Source organism: Chelonus insularis, unplaced genomic scaffold (assembly GCF_013357705.1).
Source record: "Chelonus insularis isolate UGA/USDA-ARS -01 unplaced genomic scaffold, ASM1335770v1 contig_67_pilon, whole genome shotgun sequence".
In the NCBI taxonomy this organism is placed as follows: domain Eukaryota; kingdom Metazoa; phylum Arthropoda; class Insecta; order Hymenoptera; family Braconidae; genus Chelonus; species Chelonus insularis.
Window position 1 is genome coordinate 610,830 of NW_023276701.1, and position 16,370 is coordinate 627,199.

General features: G+C 31.4%; 2 protein-coding genes across 4 annotated transcripts; both read left to right on the forward strand.

Moving 5' to 3' along the window:
- The first annotated feature begins 2,169 nt into the window (after positions 1 to 2,169).
- LOC118070730 (uncharacterized) lies at positions 2,170 to 7,342 on the forward strand. 2 transcript variants are annotated; one of them, XM_035089511.1, is made up of 5 exons: positions 2,170 to 2,316; positions 5,680 to 5,909; positions 6,036 to 6,268; positions 6,343 to 6,822; positions 6,887 to 7,342. In XM_035089511.1, the coding sequence occupies exons 2-5, from the start codon at positions 5,739 to 5,741 to the stop codon at positions 7,275 to 7,277; spliced, it is 1,275 nt and encodes a 424-aa protein (XP_034945402.1). In that variant the 5' UTR covers positions 2,170 to 2,316; positions 5,680 to 5,738; the 3' UTR covers positions 7,278 to 7,342. The 2 variants fall into 2 exon arrangements, with proteins under 2 accessions (XP_034945402.1, XP_034945403.1); XM_035089512.1 differs by lacking the exon at positions 2,170 to 2,316 and adding an exon at positions 2,558 to 3,092.
- A 515-nt stretch (positions 7,343 to 7,857) lies between these two features.
- Positions 7,858 to 15,399, forward strand: LOC118070734 (probable phosphorylase b kinase regulatory subunit alpha). 2 transcript variants are annotated; one of them, XM_035089519.1, is made up of 9 exons: positions 7,858 to 8,099; positions 8,338 to 8,881; positions 9,692 to 10,667; positions 10,759 to 10,868; positions 11,134 to 11,281; positions 11,926 to 12,104; positions 12,582 to 12,732; positions 13,080 to 13,390; positions 13,820 to 15,399. In XM_035089519.1, exons 2-9 carry the CDS (start codon positions 8,399 to 8,401, stop codon positions 15,071 to 15,073), a joined length of 3,612 nt encoding a protein of 1,203 aa, XP_034945410.1. In that variant the 5' UTR covers positions 7,858 to 8,099; positions 8,338 to 8,398; the 3' UTR covers positions 15,074 to 15,399. The 2 variants fall into 2 exon arrangements, with proteins under 2 accessions (XP_034945410.1, XP_034945408.1); XM_035089517.1 differs by lacking the exon at positions 11,134 to 11,281 and adding an exon at positions 11,608 to 11,755 and having other exon boundaries at positions 7,859 to 8,099.
- The last annotated feature ends 971 nt before the right edge of the window (positions 15,400 to 16,370 follow it).

The following is a 16,370-nucleotide window of genomic DNA, read 5'->3' on the forward strand; positions in this document are numbered from 1 at the left end:
TTTATTTTATTATAATTACGATAATACTAGAAGACTGTCTTACTAATAGTCAATTAAAACACAAACTAACTAAAGAAATAGCAAGTAATTCAGTAACTTAAATGATTGATAAAACAAAAAAAGGAAATATATTAAAGAAAAATTCAATTTAAAAGTAAAGTATTTTTTATTATTCTGAATTGTGTAATTGATATTGTAAAGAAATTAACTCAATATAACTTGATGTGGTATATCTCTAACGATGGAAAATATCGATATAAGTAATTGGTTTTAAAGAAAATTATGCTCCATTTCAAGAAGATCAATATAATATTTATTTTTGGTAACTAAAATTGCTATTAAACAGTTCAAAATTCAAAATCATTAAAAAAATAATTATTTATCTTTGTATTTTTACATTACATTCTTCATATTAAATTAATATTTAATATTAAGAGAATTATTATGAACAATTTGAAGAGCTTTGAGTAAATAAATTGTAGCCATTAATGTTGGTAGTAAATGAGTACATTGTTCCTGTTGGATGATATTATTTTTTATGGAAAATTGTATATATGAGTTATATCTTATTTTATCTTACCATTAAAATACGATATCAACGATAATAAATACTGAATTTTTTTACTAAAGTGAGACAGAAATGAACATATTACTTGTAGACATAATTCGTGATGAAGTTTGAACTCTATTGAGTTTGATACAATCATTGGATATCCAAAAATAACATTATAAATAAATTACCACACTTCCTACGTTAATAATAAGAATAATGATGAATACTTTATCAATATTATTTTTTAACAAGCTTTTTTGTACAATTTATAACTTACTTCTAAATTTAATGTATCCAAACCAATGTTATCTATGCTTCATAATGCAGGATATTTTCCATTTATGCATTCTTTGTTAAATTTATCTAATAAAGATGATATTTTTGTTCGATTATATAAAAAAAATGCTCCTTCTTTATTACTGATAACTTTTTTATCAGTTCAGGATTTTCTGCTATAATAACTGGATGACTTGGTTTCTTTCTTGTAATTTCACGTATTATCTTCATTGAAATTACATGGCTATTTTAAATTATCATTCATTATTATTATTAGATTATAAGCCTAAACATCCTTATTTATGTAGTAGGAATTACATAACATTACATGAGCCAGAAAGAAGACTTTTCTTTGTATAAGCATTTTGAATTTTTGATTGAAAACAGTGCAATTACTATCATCTATCAGAAAACAGTGACACTAGTTGAATTTTTTTCTACTATATCGACGCAAGATAATTTACCAGTCCTAAATTCTTAAGTTGACTGTTCAACGAAATAATAAACATTAAAAAAAGAAAAATTTCTATAATTTGATTGAATAATAAATGATTGAAAATAAAAAAAAACCAATTTTAAAAGATTAAAAGAATAAAGCTTATTTTTGAAATGATCATTAGATAAAAAATCTGGGCATCATAGAATTTGATTGATAATCAGTAAGATTATACATTTAAAGATTTAAATTTTAAAGATTGTAAAAATGCCTTTGACTGACATCTTATTGGGGACGGATGTCACGCTCCCCATAATTTGTATAGAGACACGGTAGTGCCTCGTCGTGACGTAAGGGCTAAATGGCGGCAATTTATGTTTGGCGCACGAGACACTACCGTATCTCTTGATTTCACGTAATACGATCGATACCACAACTTTAAAGTTATCTTTTTTCCACACTAAAACATGACTTTTTAATCAAAAAAGAAGATAGAGTATTGCAGGCGTCTTACAGATGGCGTTATAATGCATATCTACGTCAACTTTCCGTATACGTCTTAAAGTTGTCTAAAAAGTCATCTTTTCGCCACCTATATGAATGAACTAAATCCTGACGGTTTAAATGTTACCTTTAAGTTAACTTCAATACTTGACTTCTAAGTCAGCTATTATTCGTTGAAATTAAGATATATTTTGAAAGATATCGAAAAATTTATGCATTTCGACATCATATTATTAACATTTCCAGATAAAGTTAGTTTAACTTTTGTAAGTTATCTATTTGATGACTTACTCTTTTTGTGTCTACTTGGGTCGTTAACTCTTTTAAGTTAACATTTCGACAACATTTTCGTGACGTCATTCTAGTTGGGCTCAAACTAACAGACAATTCTGCATGGAAAGTAGCAGCGGGCGTTTATTAATATATTGTAAACAATGAAGTCATCAGTGTCGTCAGGATTTAGAAAAGTAGAATGCAATCCGCCTTCAAGGCATTTACGGGCAAAATAACAAAATTTCTGAATCTTTTGAACATAAAAATATTGAAGGTAAAACAATTTGGCATATCGTAAATAAAACCCTAATCAACCTTTTATCATGCAGCACACATTTTGCAAACGACTAGTGTGATAACAATAATGCATAGTTACTTAAGTTGTCAAGTTAATTATAATTTATGCAAAAAAAATAATGCTAAAAATTGTTTACTTGAACTAATAGTTAAATGCTAGTCGATAGTTTCCAATTGATGTCTAACAAATTAGAGTGAAGTGTGCTCAAAATGATAAAAATTGTTATCATTGTTTCAATTTTATTTTATTCATTGAATTGCGTTGAATCTCTTGAAATTCCTATCATTACTAACATTTAGGATATAATAAGGCTTGCTCACGATGTTGGTGATATAGTATCAGAAAATATTCCACTTCGGAATTTGTCCCTTACTCAAGAGGGTCCAATGACTGACGTAATGGAAAAAATTAACGGTATCACCCGGCGAATAGAGAATCAAGATACAGAATTAAATACCATACTGGCAACAATGATTGCTCAAATTTCATTGAGGGACAATTTCATAGATTGTATAAACCGTCTCTAAAATTACATCACCATTGTTAATAGTACATATAATAACGTCTTCCTATTTTCCAAGAATATATCAAGATTTGACAATGACACAGTCGAAAAGATGATCATCTTCATTACCTCCACCGAACCTAATTTAATTCCTGATATCCTTAACAAAATTTTTAATATAATTGAACCTAAAAAAACAACTAGCAATCAAATGAACTTCTTGGAGACTCTCGCAGAGAGAAGAAAGGTATGAGGCTTGATTTAGAATATTTATAATAAAGATGGGAAAACTTTGACTTTCGCCGAGTAGCAATAAAAAGATTTACCTCGTGAAGTCTTATACCATTCTCACTATTATTTACAAGAGCAATAGCTCCGAAAATTATTTCTAAAGAGCCACTTTGACTCTGAAAAGGCACGTTTGCCCACCTCTGGTTTATAAAGTGCTTTATGGCCGAGCTCAGCTGCCACTGTTTTTCAGGAACATACTCCATATTTTTTTAACAACACAACGTGCGTTTTAAAGATGTATGTCTAGTCAAATCCTGCAGTACGTCTAAAAAATTTTTAAATAGATTTTTTTTTAATCATGCGTACCTAAATTCTTTCTTAAAATTGTAACTAACAATTAATTAGTAATAATTTAAATTGTACTGATTTACAATTATTTATTATAAATTAAAGTTCCCATACGACTACTGTCAGCAACGTATTCAACAAGGCGGTCCACCCATTATTCCATTTTGCCAAAGTTTTTATCTAATTTAAAAAAAAAATATCAGTGCTCTGCAGTGGTCTGGGTGCGATCCGAAAGGTCCACACGACCAACTTCCCAGTGAAAAAAATGAAAAAACAATTCGAATAGAACCCGTTTCCATTCTTTATAACAAATGGAATTGTTATAAACGAAATGAGTCTGTTTTTATTCATTTGATATGATTAGTTACTTTATTTCAGTAAAAGAAAAAATTGTGCGTTAGAAGAATTCGAATATACCTCATAGATCTTTTTTTATATTATTTACAACAAATTTCATTGTTATACACGAAAAAGGATATTTTCATTTATGTCATACGGTTTGTAACATTTTTTTAGTAAAAGAAAAAATTATGCGTTGAAAGTACTCATATACATAGAATAGATCCCTATTTTTATTGTTTATAACAATTTAAAGCTTATTATTTAACTATTACCATGATCAATAATCATTTGTTAGTAACAATGTTCAATTGTTATAAACACAATTCCATATTATTGACAATTATTATTGACTATCATAGCGTCTTTAATGTTGTTTTCTCAATCCTGACACGAGTTTAAAATTCTTTCATTGCTGATTTTGTTTTTTAAAATTTTTTTTCCGACGAAATATTGTCACCATATTTTCATACAAGTATCCTAATCATTTAATATTTATATTTTTTTTAAGATTTCGAAATTTTGTCTAAAAAATGGTATCATTTATAAATTGAGAAATTCAGGTCATTTTCCATTTTTGCTAGTTTTTTGGTTCTGCAAAAAAATGGCTGGACCGAGTTCTAAGTTACATAATTACGCGTCGGATGCAATTGGTCCCACATCGATATCATTTTTTGTTCTCGAGATAATCGAGGCGAAAAATAATTTCGAACGCACATACGTACATACACACACAGACGTCCACTGGAAAACGATCGTATTCGACTCTGGGGACCTTAAAACGTGGAGATATGTCAAAATTCGGGATTCGCAAAATCGGACCCATTACTATAACTTCCCACTGGGAAGTTAATAAACCCAGTAATACCTAATTTTGCTGTATAAATACAGAGAAAAACGTTCAAAGCTTATAAAAGTATATTTCCATAGAAATGGATGAAACATAGCAAATTTTGTAATTAGCTTCCAATTTTACATACTTCCGATATAAATAACACGTAGTTTAATAAGACCATTAAGTTCAATTATTTCATAAAATATATCAGAAACGGTATATTTTTTTATGGAAATCGATAAAGTATTATTTACTTTATTATATATTTTTAATTCAAGCTTTAAAAATTAAATTTATAAAAGTGTCATACATCCTTAAGTATATGGCATTAATTGGTTTCTAGTTGATGAATTCATTAACTCTGTACGATGCCCATGTTTCCTACCAAAATCAACTTCTACAGATTTATAATCTGATATCAATCACTGAAATAAGAGCTTTCTTGATGACTGCGTTAGCTTATAAGATGAAAAATGAGTTACAAAGAGGTAAATATTTTTAGTGTAAAAGTTTGTGTGAGACACTGTATCAGTTTTAAAATTAGTGTAAATCTATCGAGCTAAAAAAATCTTTTTAGCACTTTGTTTTTTTTCTAATTGTCCATTTACTCGTCCATGGAGCGAGAGAGACAGAAAAAGTACACAAAAATTCGCGCAAAGAGGAGATGCCGATAATAGTCGCTGGGCACATAAATAAAATTATTATCAGTTAATCATAATTGCAAATAGTCTATCATTAACAAAATTATTGATAATTAATTCGCATTTTTCTTAAAATTTCACTTTAAAAACCGTAGGTTTTTGACTGGCATATATCTTTTACTTAATTTCATTTATTTTCAATTACCGTGATGACTTCTTTTAGACAAATCAAGCGTTGAATTCGACTTGGCTCAAAATGATTTCATTGAGAGATTGGCCCAATACTTTAATGAATTCCAAAAGAATATGCTGCAAGCTTCAAGAGAAATTTTTCTCTACGATCCTAAATCACTTACCGATCGTATGCCATAAAGTTTTTAAAGTGTAATTCAATAAGAATACATATTGAATAACACCAAATGTTATTTTTAACTTTGCAGAAGAGACGTACGTAGAGTTTGAAGGGCTTTTCACTGCTTACGTTTTAAATGAATATGAAATGAATTTGGAATTTGAGTGGTCTTGCACAACAACCTGCAGGGATATCTATTCGTGGATTCATCCCCGTTGCTACGATATCAATGGACTAAAATATTGTACTAAACATCCATGCAAAGGCCTGATTCATGACTGCGGTTGGATTGGTGGTGACGTGGACATCTGCGAATACGTTAGTAAATTAAAAATAGTGATATTTACATTTATTGAAATGTTTATTTATTGATTACCCGAATTTAATCAATATATGTATGCATTGCTCAGTATACTATCTTTTATTCATGTATAAATTCAACAGAATAAAGATTATTTAAAACGCTACAATTATGTACGATCGTATACTAACGGATGGTATGGAAAATGGAGTCAATGTGTTGCTGAGAACATGTCGTACCACCAAGTGAACGGACGTCTCTGGCGTGGATATTCATGTGATACGTGTATGTGTAGATGTGAGGAATCTTACGGTTCATCTAGAGCCGTCAGAACCTTTAGTTTACGTCTCCAAATATCCAACATTGAAGAAAACAAGTACGTTTCTTTTAGTTAATCTCTAAAAAGGCATTTTTTCATACAACATTGAATGTACTGGTTAATGATTCCAGAGTTGTATCAGATGTTAAATTTACCATGAAAGATAAAATGATTCACATCCAGATTGAAGAAACACCACTGCTGCTTCTTGGTCAGTTAACCAAGAATGAGTCGTCTTGGGTACCTTTAGAAGATTTTATATATTTATCCAATATCACTGGTGGAGGCTGGGTCCAAATAAAAGACGGCAAATATATCCCTATGATACGAGACACAGATTTTGCATTTATTAGAAGAGATCAAAGAGTATTGAATCTCGATGAAATATCAGGTGGACCAAATTTCGTTCTGACAGGTGTTAGGTTGCGTCATGAATCAGAAAAATATAGTGATGATGCATCAGCAGGCAATATCAGCCCTCTTCAGTTAGAGATTCATGTCACGCCTTTTAATTATTCCGATGGCAAATTGATGCCAACTGAAGAGAATCCATCAGTATGGATCACACCACTAACTCAGCCCAAATTGCCGCCAGCATATAAGAATCAAAGGTATGGGAATTTTTTGTACTACCCAAGTACTTAGATTCATTCCAATCATTATGTTTTCTTCCAGAAAAGAACTAAAAATAGGAGAAAAAGTTTATCGGTGGGAGAGTTCACCAAGTCTACCTAATGTTAAACCTAATCAGTATATTGATTTCAAACAATCTTCTATTCATTCTGATGTTGGTCAGAGCACAATACCTTTCATGGACTCTCGACCTACTACACCTTCTAGTCCTATAGCATTTGATGGACTTGGTCTCATGTACAGAGGTCATGAGAAATTCGGAGGATTTGTTCTTTTCAAAGCGATGACCATGGACTTGACCCATTACATGGATTCATCAATGACTGTTAATATAAACAAGTATTACCTTCAGTCTGTTCCATCAAATAGAGAACGAATCTACAGTAAATTTGATAATTATAATAATGATGACGCCTCGATGTCTTCAGTTTAGTTCATTAAATATATTTTAGAATTTTCTTCTTCTTAATTCAACTTCGCCTTTTCCTTCAATCTCTATCAATTATCATTACTCTTCAATTTTTCATGATATTGTTAGTCAAACATAAACAATTTTTAAAAGCATTAATATAGAAACATGTCATGATAAATAAATATTATCTATCGACTATTATTAATTTCGTAGATTTCATTTTTGTAAGTAATTTTTTTCAATTATGACACGACTTCGTTTGAATGTTGTTCAACAATGTTTTTTTTCGTTAAAATAACTACCCTAGTAGCCAAGATCTATCGTTAAAATTGTCAACAGACTTACGTGCGTCTGTTTTCTTTCTGTGGCAGCATCTGACGCCTGACGTTGATCTTATGCTGATCTTACGTTAAGAAACCAAAAGACAACAATATACGTAAGTCTGACGGCAGTATGTTTCCTAATGGCTACTAGGGATATGTTTATTGGGTTTATTACTTGGTAAAACAATTATTATATATAAATATACGATGACTTTACTTCATCACACATATTTAAATGATCAACAAGTACCAAAGTCAGCTGACAACAATCAGCGCCAACTTCACCCATCGCACGCGGTGTTATTTTTGTCCTCAGTTCGTTTGACATTCGTTTAACATTGTGGGTTCATGTCGAATAATACGTACAAATAATTGACAATAAATTGTTAAATATAGATGTAAATAAATTTTTTTTAAATATTTTACAATGAATCGGCATCGATTCATTCAATGTGCTATTTGATATTTAACTATTTACAATAAAAAATCAACAATTTTTTATTTTCTACGCATATTTCTGGTGAGTATTATAACCTTAAATAACATTGTGTTTTTAAATGGTATTTTTCAAGCAATCTTCGGCCGTAAAAGCATTAAATATTTTTTTTCTGAATCAATTAATCTGACTTATAATACATAAGTCCATTCTTTACCATTAACTTCTAATTTTATTAAGTTACTTCTCATTTACAGTTTGGTTTATCAATTGAAAACTGCTTTTCAGTTTATTTTATTTACTTAATTTATTTTGTTTGCAGGTTTAATAAACAGATACCGAAGTGAAATAGTTATTTTTAACAACAAAAATACTTTTTAAACATGAGAAGTCGAAGCAATTCAGGAGTCCGTTTGGACTACTATCAACGAGTGGTTCACAAGATCATCATGAACCACCAAAATCCAGTGACAGGTTTATTTCCAGCCAGCAATGAAATGGACCATGCTTGGATCCGAGACAATGTCTACTGCATTCTAGCAGTGTGGGGTTTATCAATGGCTTACAAAAAAATAGCTGATGCTGATGAAGATCGTGCAAAAACCTACGAACTAGAGCAAAGCTGTGTAAAGCTAATGCGAGGATTGCTGACAGCTATGATGCAGCAGAAAGAGAAGGTGGAGAAATTTAAAATAACTCAAAATCCATTGGATTCTCTTCATGCCAAATACAGTTCAGCCACTGGACAAACAGTTGTTGGAGATAATGAGTGGGGACACTTGCAAATTGATGCTGTGTCTTTGTATCTGTTAGTTTTAGCGCAGATGACTGCATCTGGATTACAAATTGTGTTCAACTTAGACGAGGTGAGTTTAATTCGAAAGGTTGTTTTGTATCTGTAGTATTTAAAATGTCATGGGGAAGAACCTTTTGTAATAATTATGCTATCTTTATGTCATAGTTTATGTGTTTATTAATAATTTTTTAGGTCTAAAGCTAATTTTTACAAATGAATCAGTGAACATTTCATTTTTTTCAGTGAATTGTTACTGATTGCAATATATTTTACGGACCTATGGTAATTAATAAAATTTTACTGGTTGAATTCAGTGTAATAGAAACATCCTTTTTGATTGTACTTTTATTTTAAAAATCTCTTGATTCATTTCCACATGTACTCACTGAATCCTAGATATCGATAAATAATCAACAAAATATTAATATTGACATGTTCAACATCATCAACTATTACTCCAAAATAAACCTTCATCATCTTCATTGATTCAATCAGTAAACAGATTTGAAATAACTCATTTTTCAATAAAATTTTAACTCACTCAATAAACCAGTGAAAATTTTATTAATTCGTTTCTGGAAAGCTTCCATAATTTTTTAATGTAGCCTAAAGCAAAACATTTCAACTCCAAAAATTCTATTGTTTCATTAAATTTCCTGAAACAAAATCTACAATACTTGAATTTTTAAATGATTTCATATATAAACTGGCTTGTTCCTTCAACTTGAAAACTTTTGCTTCAACATCTTGGAAGGTTTTATCATGGGCAATACTATTTAAATAAACCTAAAGATACTTTTTGAAACTAACATTCAAAATGAATGAATTTACTCTTCAACGAAACTGTAACTCACTAGACCAATTCCCTATTTTATTTTAGGTAGCATTCATTCAGAATCTAGTATTTTACATCGAATCAGCATATTGCACTCCTGACTACGGCATTTGGGAAAGAGGCGACAAAACAAATCATGGCCTACCAGAATTGAATGCCAGCAGCATTGGAATGGCTAAAGCAGCAATGGAAGCCATGAATGAATTAGACCTGTTTGGTGCGAGAGGTGGTCCCACATCAGTGATCCATGTTCTAGCTGATGAAGCACAAAAATGTCAAGCTGTTTTGCAATCAATGCTCCCACGGGAATCAAACTCCAAAGAGCTGGACTCTGGACTACTCTCCATCATCAGTTTCCCTGCTTTTGCAGTGGATGAACTGAATCTAATCCAACTCACACGCGAAGCGATCACCAGGAAGCTTCAAGGAAAGTACGGCTGCAAGAGATTCCTTAGAGATGGATATCGCACTCCTAAAGAAGATCCTAATCGACTTTATTATGAACCCTGGGAGCTCAGGATGTTTGAGAACATCGAATGCGAATGGCCTTTATTCTTCTGCTACCTAATACTTGACTACTGCTTCCAAGAGAATAAAAGTGCCGTTGATGATTACACCAAAGCTCTAGAGAGTATTATGATTAAAGCTGAGGATGGAATGAAGTTAGTTCCAGAATTGTATGCTGTAAGTGCTGATAACGTTGGAGCTGAGTATGCAGAGCCTGGAAGTCAGCCGAGGGAAGCTTTAGGACGTTGTCCTTTTAAATGGGCTCAGTCGCTCTATATCCTCGGGAAGCTTTTGCAGGAAGGTTTTTTAGCTGTTGGAGAATTGGATCCGCTAAACAGGAGATTGTGCAGCGAAAAGAAACCTGATGTTGTTGTTCAGGTGGTTATATTGGCTGAGGATGAAGAAATTAGAGAAAAAATTGCTCAACATGATATTCATGTACAAACTATTGCTGAAGTAGCACCCATTGAAGTTCAACCTGCTAAAGTTTTAAGTCATTTATACACATATTTAGGTAATGTGTTAATATATTCAGTTTGACAAAAATGTTATGATAAAAAGTTTTAGTGAAAATATTGACTGCTGATTTTTTTTTTTGGTTCTAGGGAGAAATAAAAAGTTGGGATTGTCTGGAAGGAAATCTAGAGATGTTGGAATACTGAGTACAAGCAAACTTTATTCTTTGAATGACAAAGTATTCGCTTTTACGCCACAGGTGATTATTAAGTGAAGTAATTGCAAAAAATAAAAAAGGCAAAGTTAATTGATCATTTTTATGAATTTATCTAGCTCGTATGATATTAGTAATGCTTACAAAAAAGATCAAAGAAGTTTTAAGAATCGATGTTATTTATCACATAATATTAATTTAATATTTAATAACAAAATAAGATGTTGATTAGATTGACTTTGCCTCAGTTTTTTCAAACAAATATTTTTCAATCTCAAAAAACAATATTGCTAAATACAAATCCATGCAGTTAACTGACATGACTCGATTCTACATCGCATCGGACTATGAGCTCATGATCGACATATTCAAAGGTGAAATAAATTTCCTGAAATCTAGCTGGCAGAATATGTTAGGTCGACCACTTGTTGTAATGCCCATCAAAAGCGTACATTTAGGTAAACAAAAGTCTCTAAACTATGCGACAATTAATTCCCCACCTTAAATACAAAAATTGAAAAAAAAGTACAAACTTGCATGGATCCATTTATCATGATTTGATTGCTTTTAATTCGTAGATTTATCAAACAAATAAATTAGGAGATAAAAAAAAGCTTCTGAAACAGTGACAGTAACTACGACAAATGAAATCCAACTCAATAGTGACAATGAGTGTTATTAATTAATGAAATGATTGTTTAATGGTTTAAATGAAGCAATAATGAATTTTGTGTATTTGTATGACATGTTTGAAAAAACGTAGGGATGTGCTTTTGCATGTTAGAACTTTGATGCTGAGGAATTCTACGTGACAAACGACGCAGCCTTTCTTGTCAGCACCTTTACGACCAATTTGGCATTTCTTGGCATCAGTTGGAAGCAAATGCTCGGCAGACCTACTATAACTATTGTTGCTACTCATAACCACTTAGGTATGACCATTCTAACTACTTCATTCAACTAATTTTATTTGTTATATCCACCCTTTAATTTGTATTGTATTGTTTTCAACCAATAGCACTATTTTAGAAAACAATTAATATATATTTTTTATTTATTATTTATGATGGACAATTTATTTATCTGTTCCATTCTCTTTTAGATCAAGGAAAAATACCTCTTGCTATGATAACCACGATGAAAAAATTGAAAAGTGGGTATATCAATGGTACCAGAGTGTCTTTAGGAAATATGAATGACTTCTTGAGCACTTCTTGCATCACGAACTTAAGCTTCTTAGGTAGCTCGGAGGATGGAAGACCGGATACTTTAAATCCACAGGTAAGATATTTATTCTTATAATAAAACCTAGCATAACTACAGTTCGGCATGAATATCTTTTCTGTAGGGTTATCAGGTTTTAATTCTGTGATGGATAATTTGGAAAATGAAAATATCAATTACTGAATAATCGTTAATATACATAATGAAATTATAAATTTATCAAATAATTTATTATTTCTATTTGCTAATTAACAATTTTCCAGTAGTTTATTAATAATTAATTAAACAATTTTTTGTACTGATAACTGTAACGAATAACAGGATTCCAATAAGCCAAAATAATAATGTATAATAATTTTAGTTATAAATACACTTAAAACACGATAGTTAAAAATAAAACAACAAAATAAAAATAATAAAGTATTCAATTCTTTATAATATGCAGAGTTCCCATTCGCAATTAAGTTAAAACATTTGGATGAGAATAACGAAAAGATTACTAACATTACTGTAATGTTCTAAAATTAATTTCAGGTTCAACAATACCTAGAAGAGCACCTAATGAGATCTTTCCCTCACCGCACTGATCTTTTAAACCGAGCAGCCGTAAAAAGTGGAAAAAATTTACGACGACGTATGTCTGTCAAAGGAGCTATCAAGAAAACACGCTCTATAGCTGTAGAACGTAAGTTGGAACATTGAGAAAAATTTTTTAATTTAAATAGAAAAAATTTATTTAATAAAATATCAATTCATGATCATTTTCCTGATCTTTTTGATTAATTAATCCTAATTTTTTATAATAAATCATTTCGATCACATGCGTATGGCTTCTGCAGCAGCAGTTCCAATTGTTTCACACTTTATTTTTGCTCATTACTCCAACTAATAAAATCATTTAAATCAAACAAAATTCTCGGGAATTTGTTTTGTTTTAATTGTAAATAGAGATAGTTAACCAAAATTAAATGATTTAAGTTATTTAATATGAAAAAAGAATGAGATAAATGCTTAAATGAAATGGAATTGCAGCGGAAATCCTTGGAATGACTGGAGAAGACCGTAGACCATCAACAATTCTCACAGTGAACCCTTTTATTGAAGTAACAGATACAAGTTCAGCAACAACAGCGCCTGCAGCAGTTCCAACAGCAGAACAATCGCTACGTACACCATCTCCAGAAGCTACAATTGAAGATGTGATGGTGTGGAAGTCATCAACAAAACCAAGGATCAGACATGCATCGGAGACTCAGTATGCTGATACTGAGGTGGAAGAACTGATGGCTATGTTAAGAGAAACTGAAAGCCTTGAAGAACAGGGTGATATTCTGCAATATTTGGTAAATTTTAAACTTATATCATAAATTTATTAGCTTTATTGGCGATTATAAAAATATTGCTTCAACTTTAATTATGAGGTAAAAAATTTTTATTCCAAACTTGTTGCCATATTTTTTATAGTTTACGGTGTAATCACAAAAAACTGAGTTAAGATAGTTAGGAAAGGATAGTTTTTTGATAATTTCACCCCTTGCCTGAAGTGGAAGCACTATTATTACAATTATACATAATCTTTTCATAATTAAAAGAATATTTCTTGAAATTTTGAGTTATGCTGAAAAATCTAAATTTCATAATTCTGATTTCCGAACTATTGGTTGTTTCTACCAAGTAATTTTCTTTGATTCTTAATTTCTTGATTCTCTAAAATTGAGTAGAAATATTCTATTATAGTTATTCAGTTATAAAATATTTTTATTTTTAATCAGGTGGATTCACAAGGCCTTCAGTTCAACACAGGAATGCTAGAAAATGGACACCCAGTGCTTGTAAAAGACCTTCTAAAAGGCGTCTACGAGAAGGCTTGTCAGCAGAAAATGTGGGGTCTCGTCCGCCACACCGCAGGAATGTTAGGAAAGCGGGTTGAAGATCTAGCAAAAGCTGTGACAGATCTACTTGTTCGTCAAAAACAGGTAACAGTTGGAATGCCGCCAAATAACGAGCACACCATTGTAGCTCCTCTACCTGAGAACGAACTACGTGCATTAATTCATCTAGCCTATGGAGATGACGAATCAACAGCAATGTTAACCCAAGAATTACTAGTCTACCTCGCTATGTTTATCCGAACAGAACCACAACTTTTCCATGAAATGTTGAGACTTCGGGTTGGTCTAATTATCCAAGTAATGGCCACGGAATTGTCTCGAACGTTGATTTGCACTGGAGAAGAAGCCTCAGAACATCTTTTAAATTTATCTCCATTCGAAATGAAAAATCTTTTACATCATATCATGAGTGGTAAAGAGTTTGCTATCAGCAGCGTAGGAAGAGGTAACTTCTCAGTGATCAGCTGTAAGTCTAATCGAGTTAGCAAGAAATCACAAATCGGAGGTTTCCTGAATGTTGATAGTACTGAAGGCAATGACATGGAACCAGATCGGCAAGGCCAATGGCTCCGAAGACGAAGGCTTGATGGTGCTTTGAATAGGGTACCAAGAGATTTTTATCCTCGAGTTTGGCAGGTTCTAGAGAGGTGTCAAGGTCTAGTGATAGAAGGGAAAGTTTTGCCTCCAAACTTGACTCAAGAGATGACCTCAGGTGAACTAAAATTCGCTTTGGCTGTTGAAACAGTCCTAAATACTATTCCTCAACCAGAATATCGTCAGTTGATCGTTGAAGCATTGATGGTCTTGACTCTGGTCACGGAATATAACGTCGTACCTTCTTTGGGAGGTTTAATAGCTGTCGAACATCTCGTGCACAAAGCAAATGCTATTTTTCTGGAAGATCAAATGAAAGTTGATGGAGATGCGACACTTTGCTGTGCAAAGCCAAAAGAGAAGAGGGAAGTTACTCCTATGGGAACACTATTGTGTGGTGGTGCTGCGTTTATTTGCCAGCACTTTTATGACAGTGCACCAAGTGGAAGCTTTGGAACTATGACTTATATTACACGTGCTATTGCGTCTCTGTTGAATTGTTTGCCTAGAGACGGTGATATTGAGTGCAGTATTTCGTAAATAGAGTTTATTTTATGATTGTCTAGGAAACAATTTTACCTTCTTCAGGTTTAAAAGTAGAGGTTTTATTACGGGGCCGGTGTAATTAAAAGAAAATATCAACTTACTTGGAACAGCCGACGTATTTTGGAAACTATGAAAGACAAAGCATTATTAACGGGATGTTATATTGAAAAAGAGATATTAAATGTATATCAATCATCTAGATCTTTGAAATGAGTAATTCATAAATTTAAATTATCCAAACAGCTTAATGTATAGCTCTCATCAAAATAGAGATTGTTATATTAATGATATACCTATAGTAATACTTTTTTCAATTAAATATTACTTTATGTTCAATCAATATTTGATTTATTCTGATACCGACCAAAGTATAATTCCTTTTATAAAATTAAGATCCAAAGTTCCTATTATTAATCCTCTAGCATTTGATGGGTTTAATTCATTTTCTCTATGTGTTTATCTTTCGTTTAATATTTTATAGTCGAGTTCTTTTATAATATAAAAAGGCACTCAATTATGAGCTGTTCAAGGGGAAATTAACACACCATAGTAATTTCAACTATTTCTAATATATAAACATCTCAGGAATCTCAGGATTCGGAGTGACTAAAGGATGACCACTTTCTGCATAGGAGCTGCGAGAATTCTAGCCTGATTACGGTACACTAGTATTGTTCGTAGCTATGTCAAAAAGCAGTCTCTCATTCCTCAAGTTACTCTGCATCTCAAAGAGTTATTACATTTAATTAATGCCAATTTGTTTTATATATTCCGAATATATATAACGTCTAATCGAAAAAAGCTAAACTTCAAAAAGATTACTTGTTAATAAACTACAGTCAATTGTTTAAAAAACAACGATTTTGTTTTGTATAAATACTTAAATTTCACGAGAACTATCAATTGTAAAGAGCTGAGATTGGCCTTATTTTATTCCTCATGAAAATCTCTACAAATTATATGCAACATGTCACGATCTCCAATGCGTTGTTTTCGAGATATTTAATTTAAGAAAGCTATTTGGTCACAAATGCTTTTCATTTTTTGTTATCACTAAAAATGAGCTTCGAAGCCAAATTAGTTAATATTCAAAAAACTTTAAATTTTCAGCCTCTTACAAAGCATATTGACTGGACTATTGACAAAAGACCAATTTTATTTAATGCATATAAATTATATAAATTAAACCTAATTTTAATTGTTTTTAATTGTTGTAGTACGTATGAGTGTAATTATACAGACAATTTTTCATTGAAAAAATCATTTATCAAAATAATTGGAATGATAATAA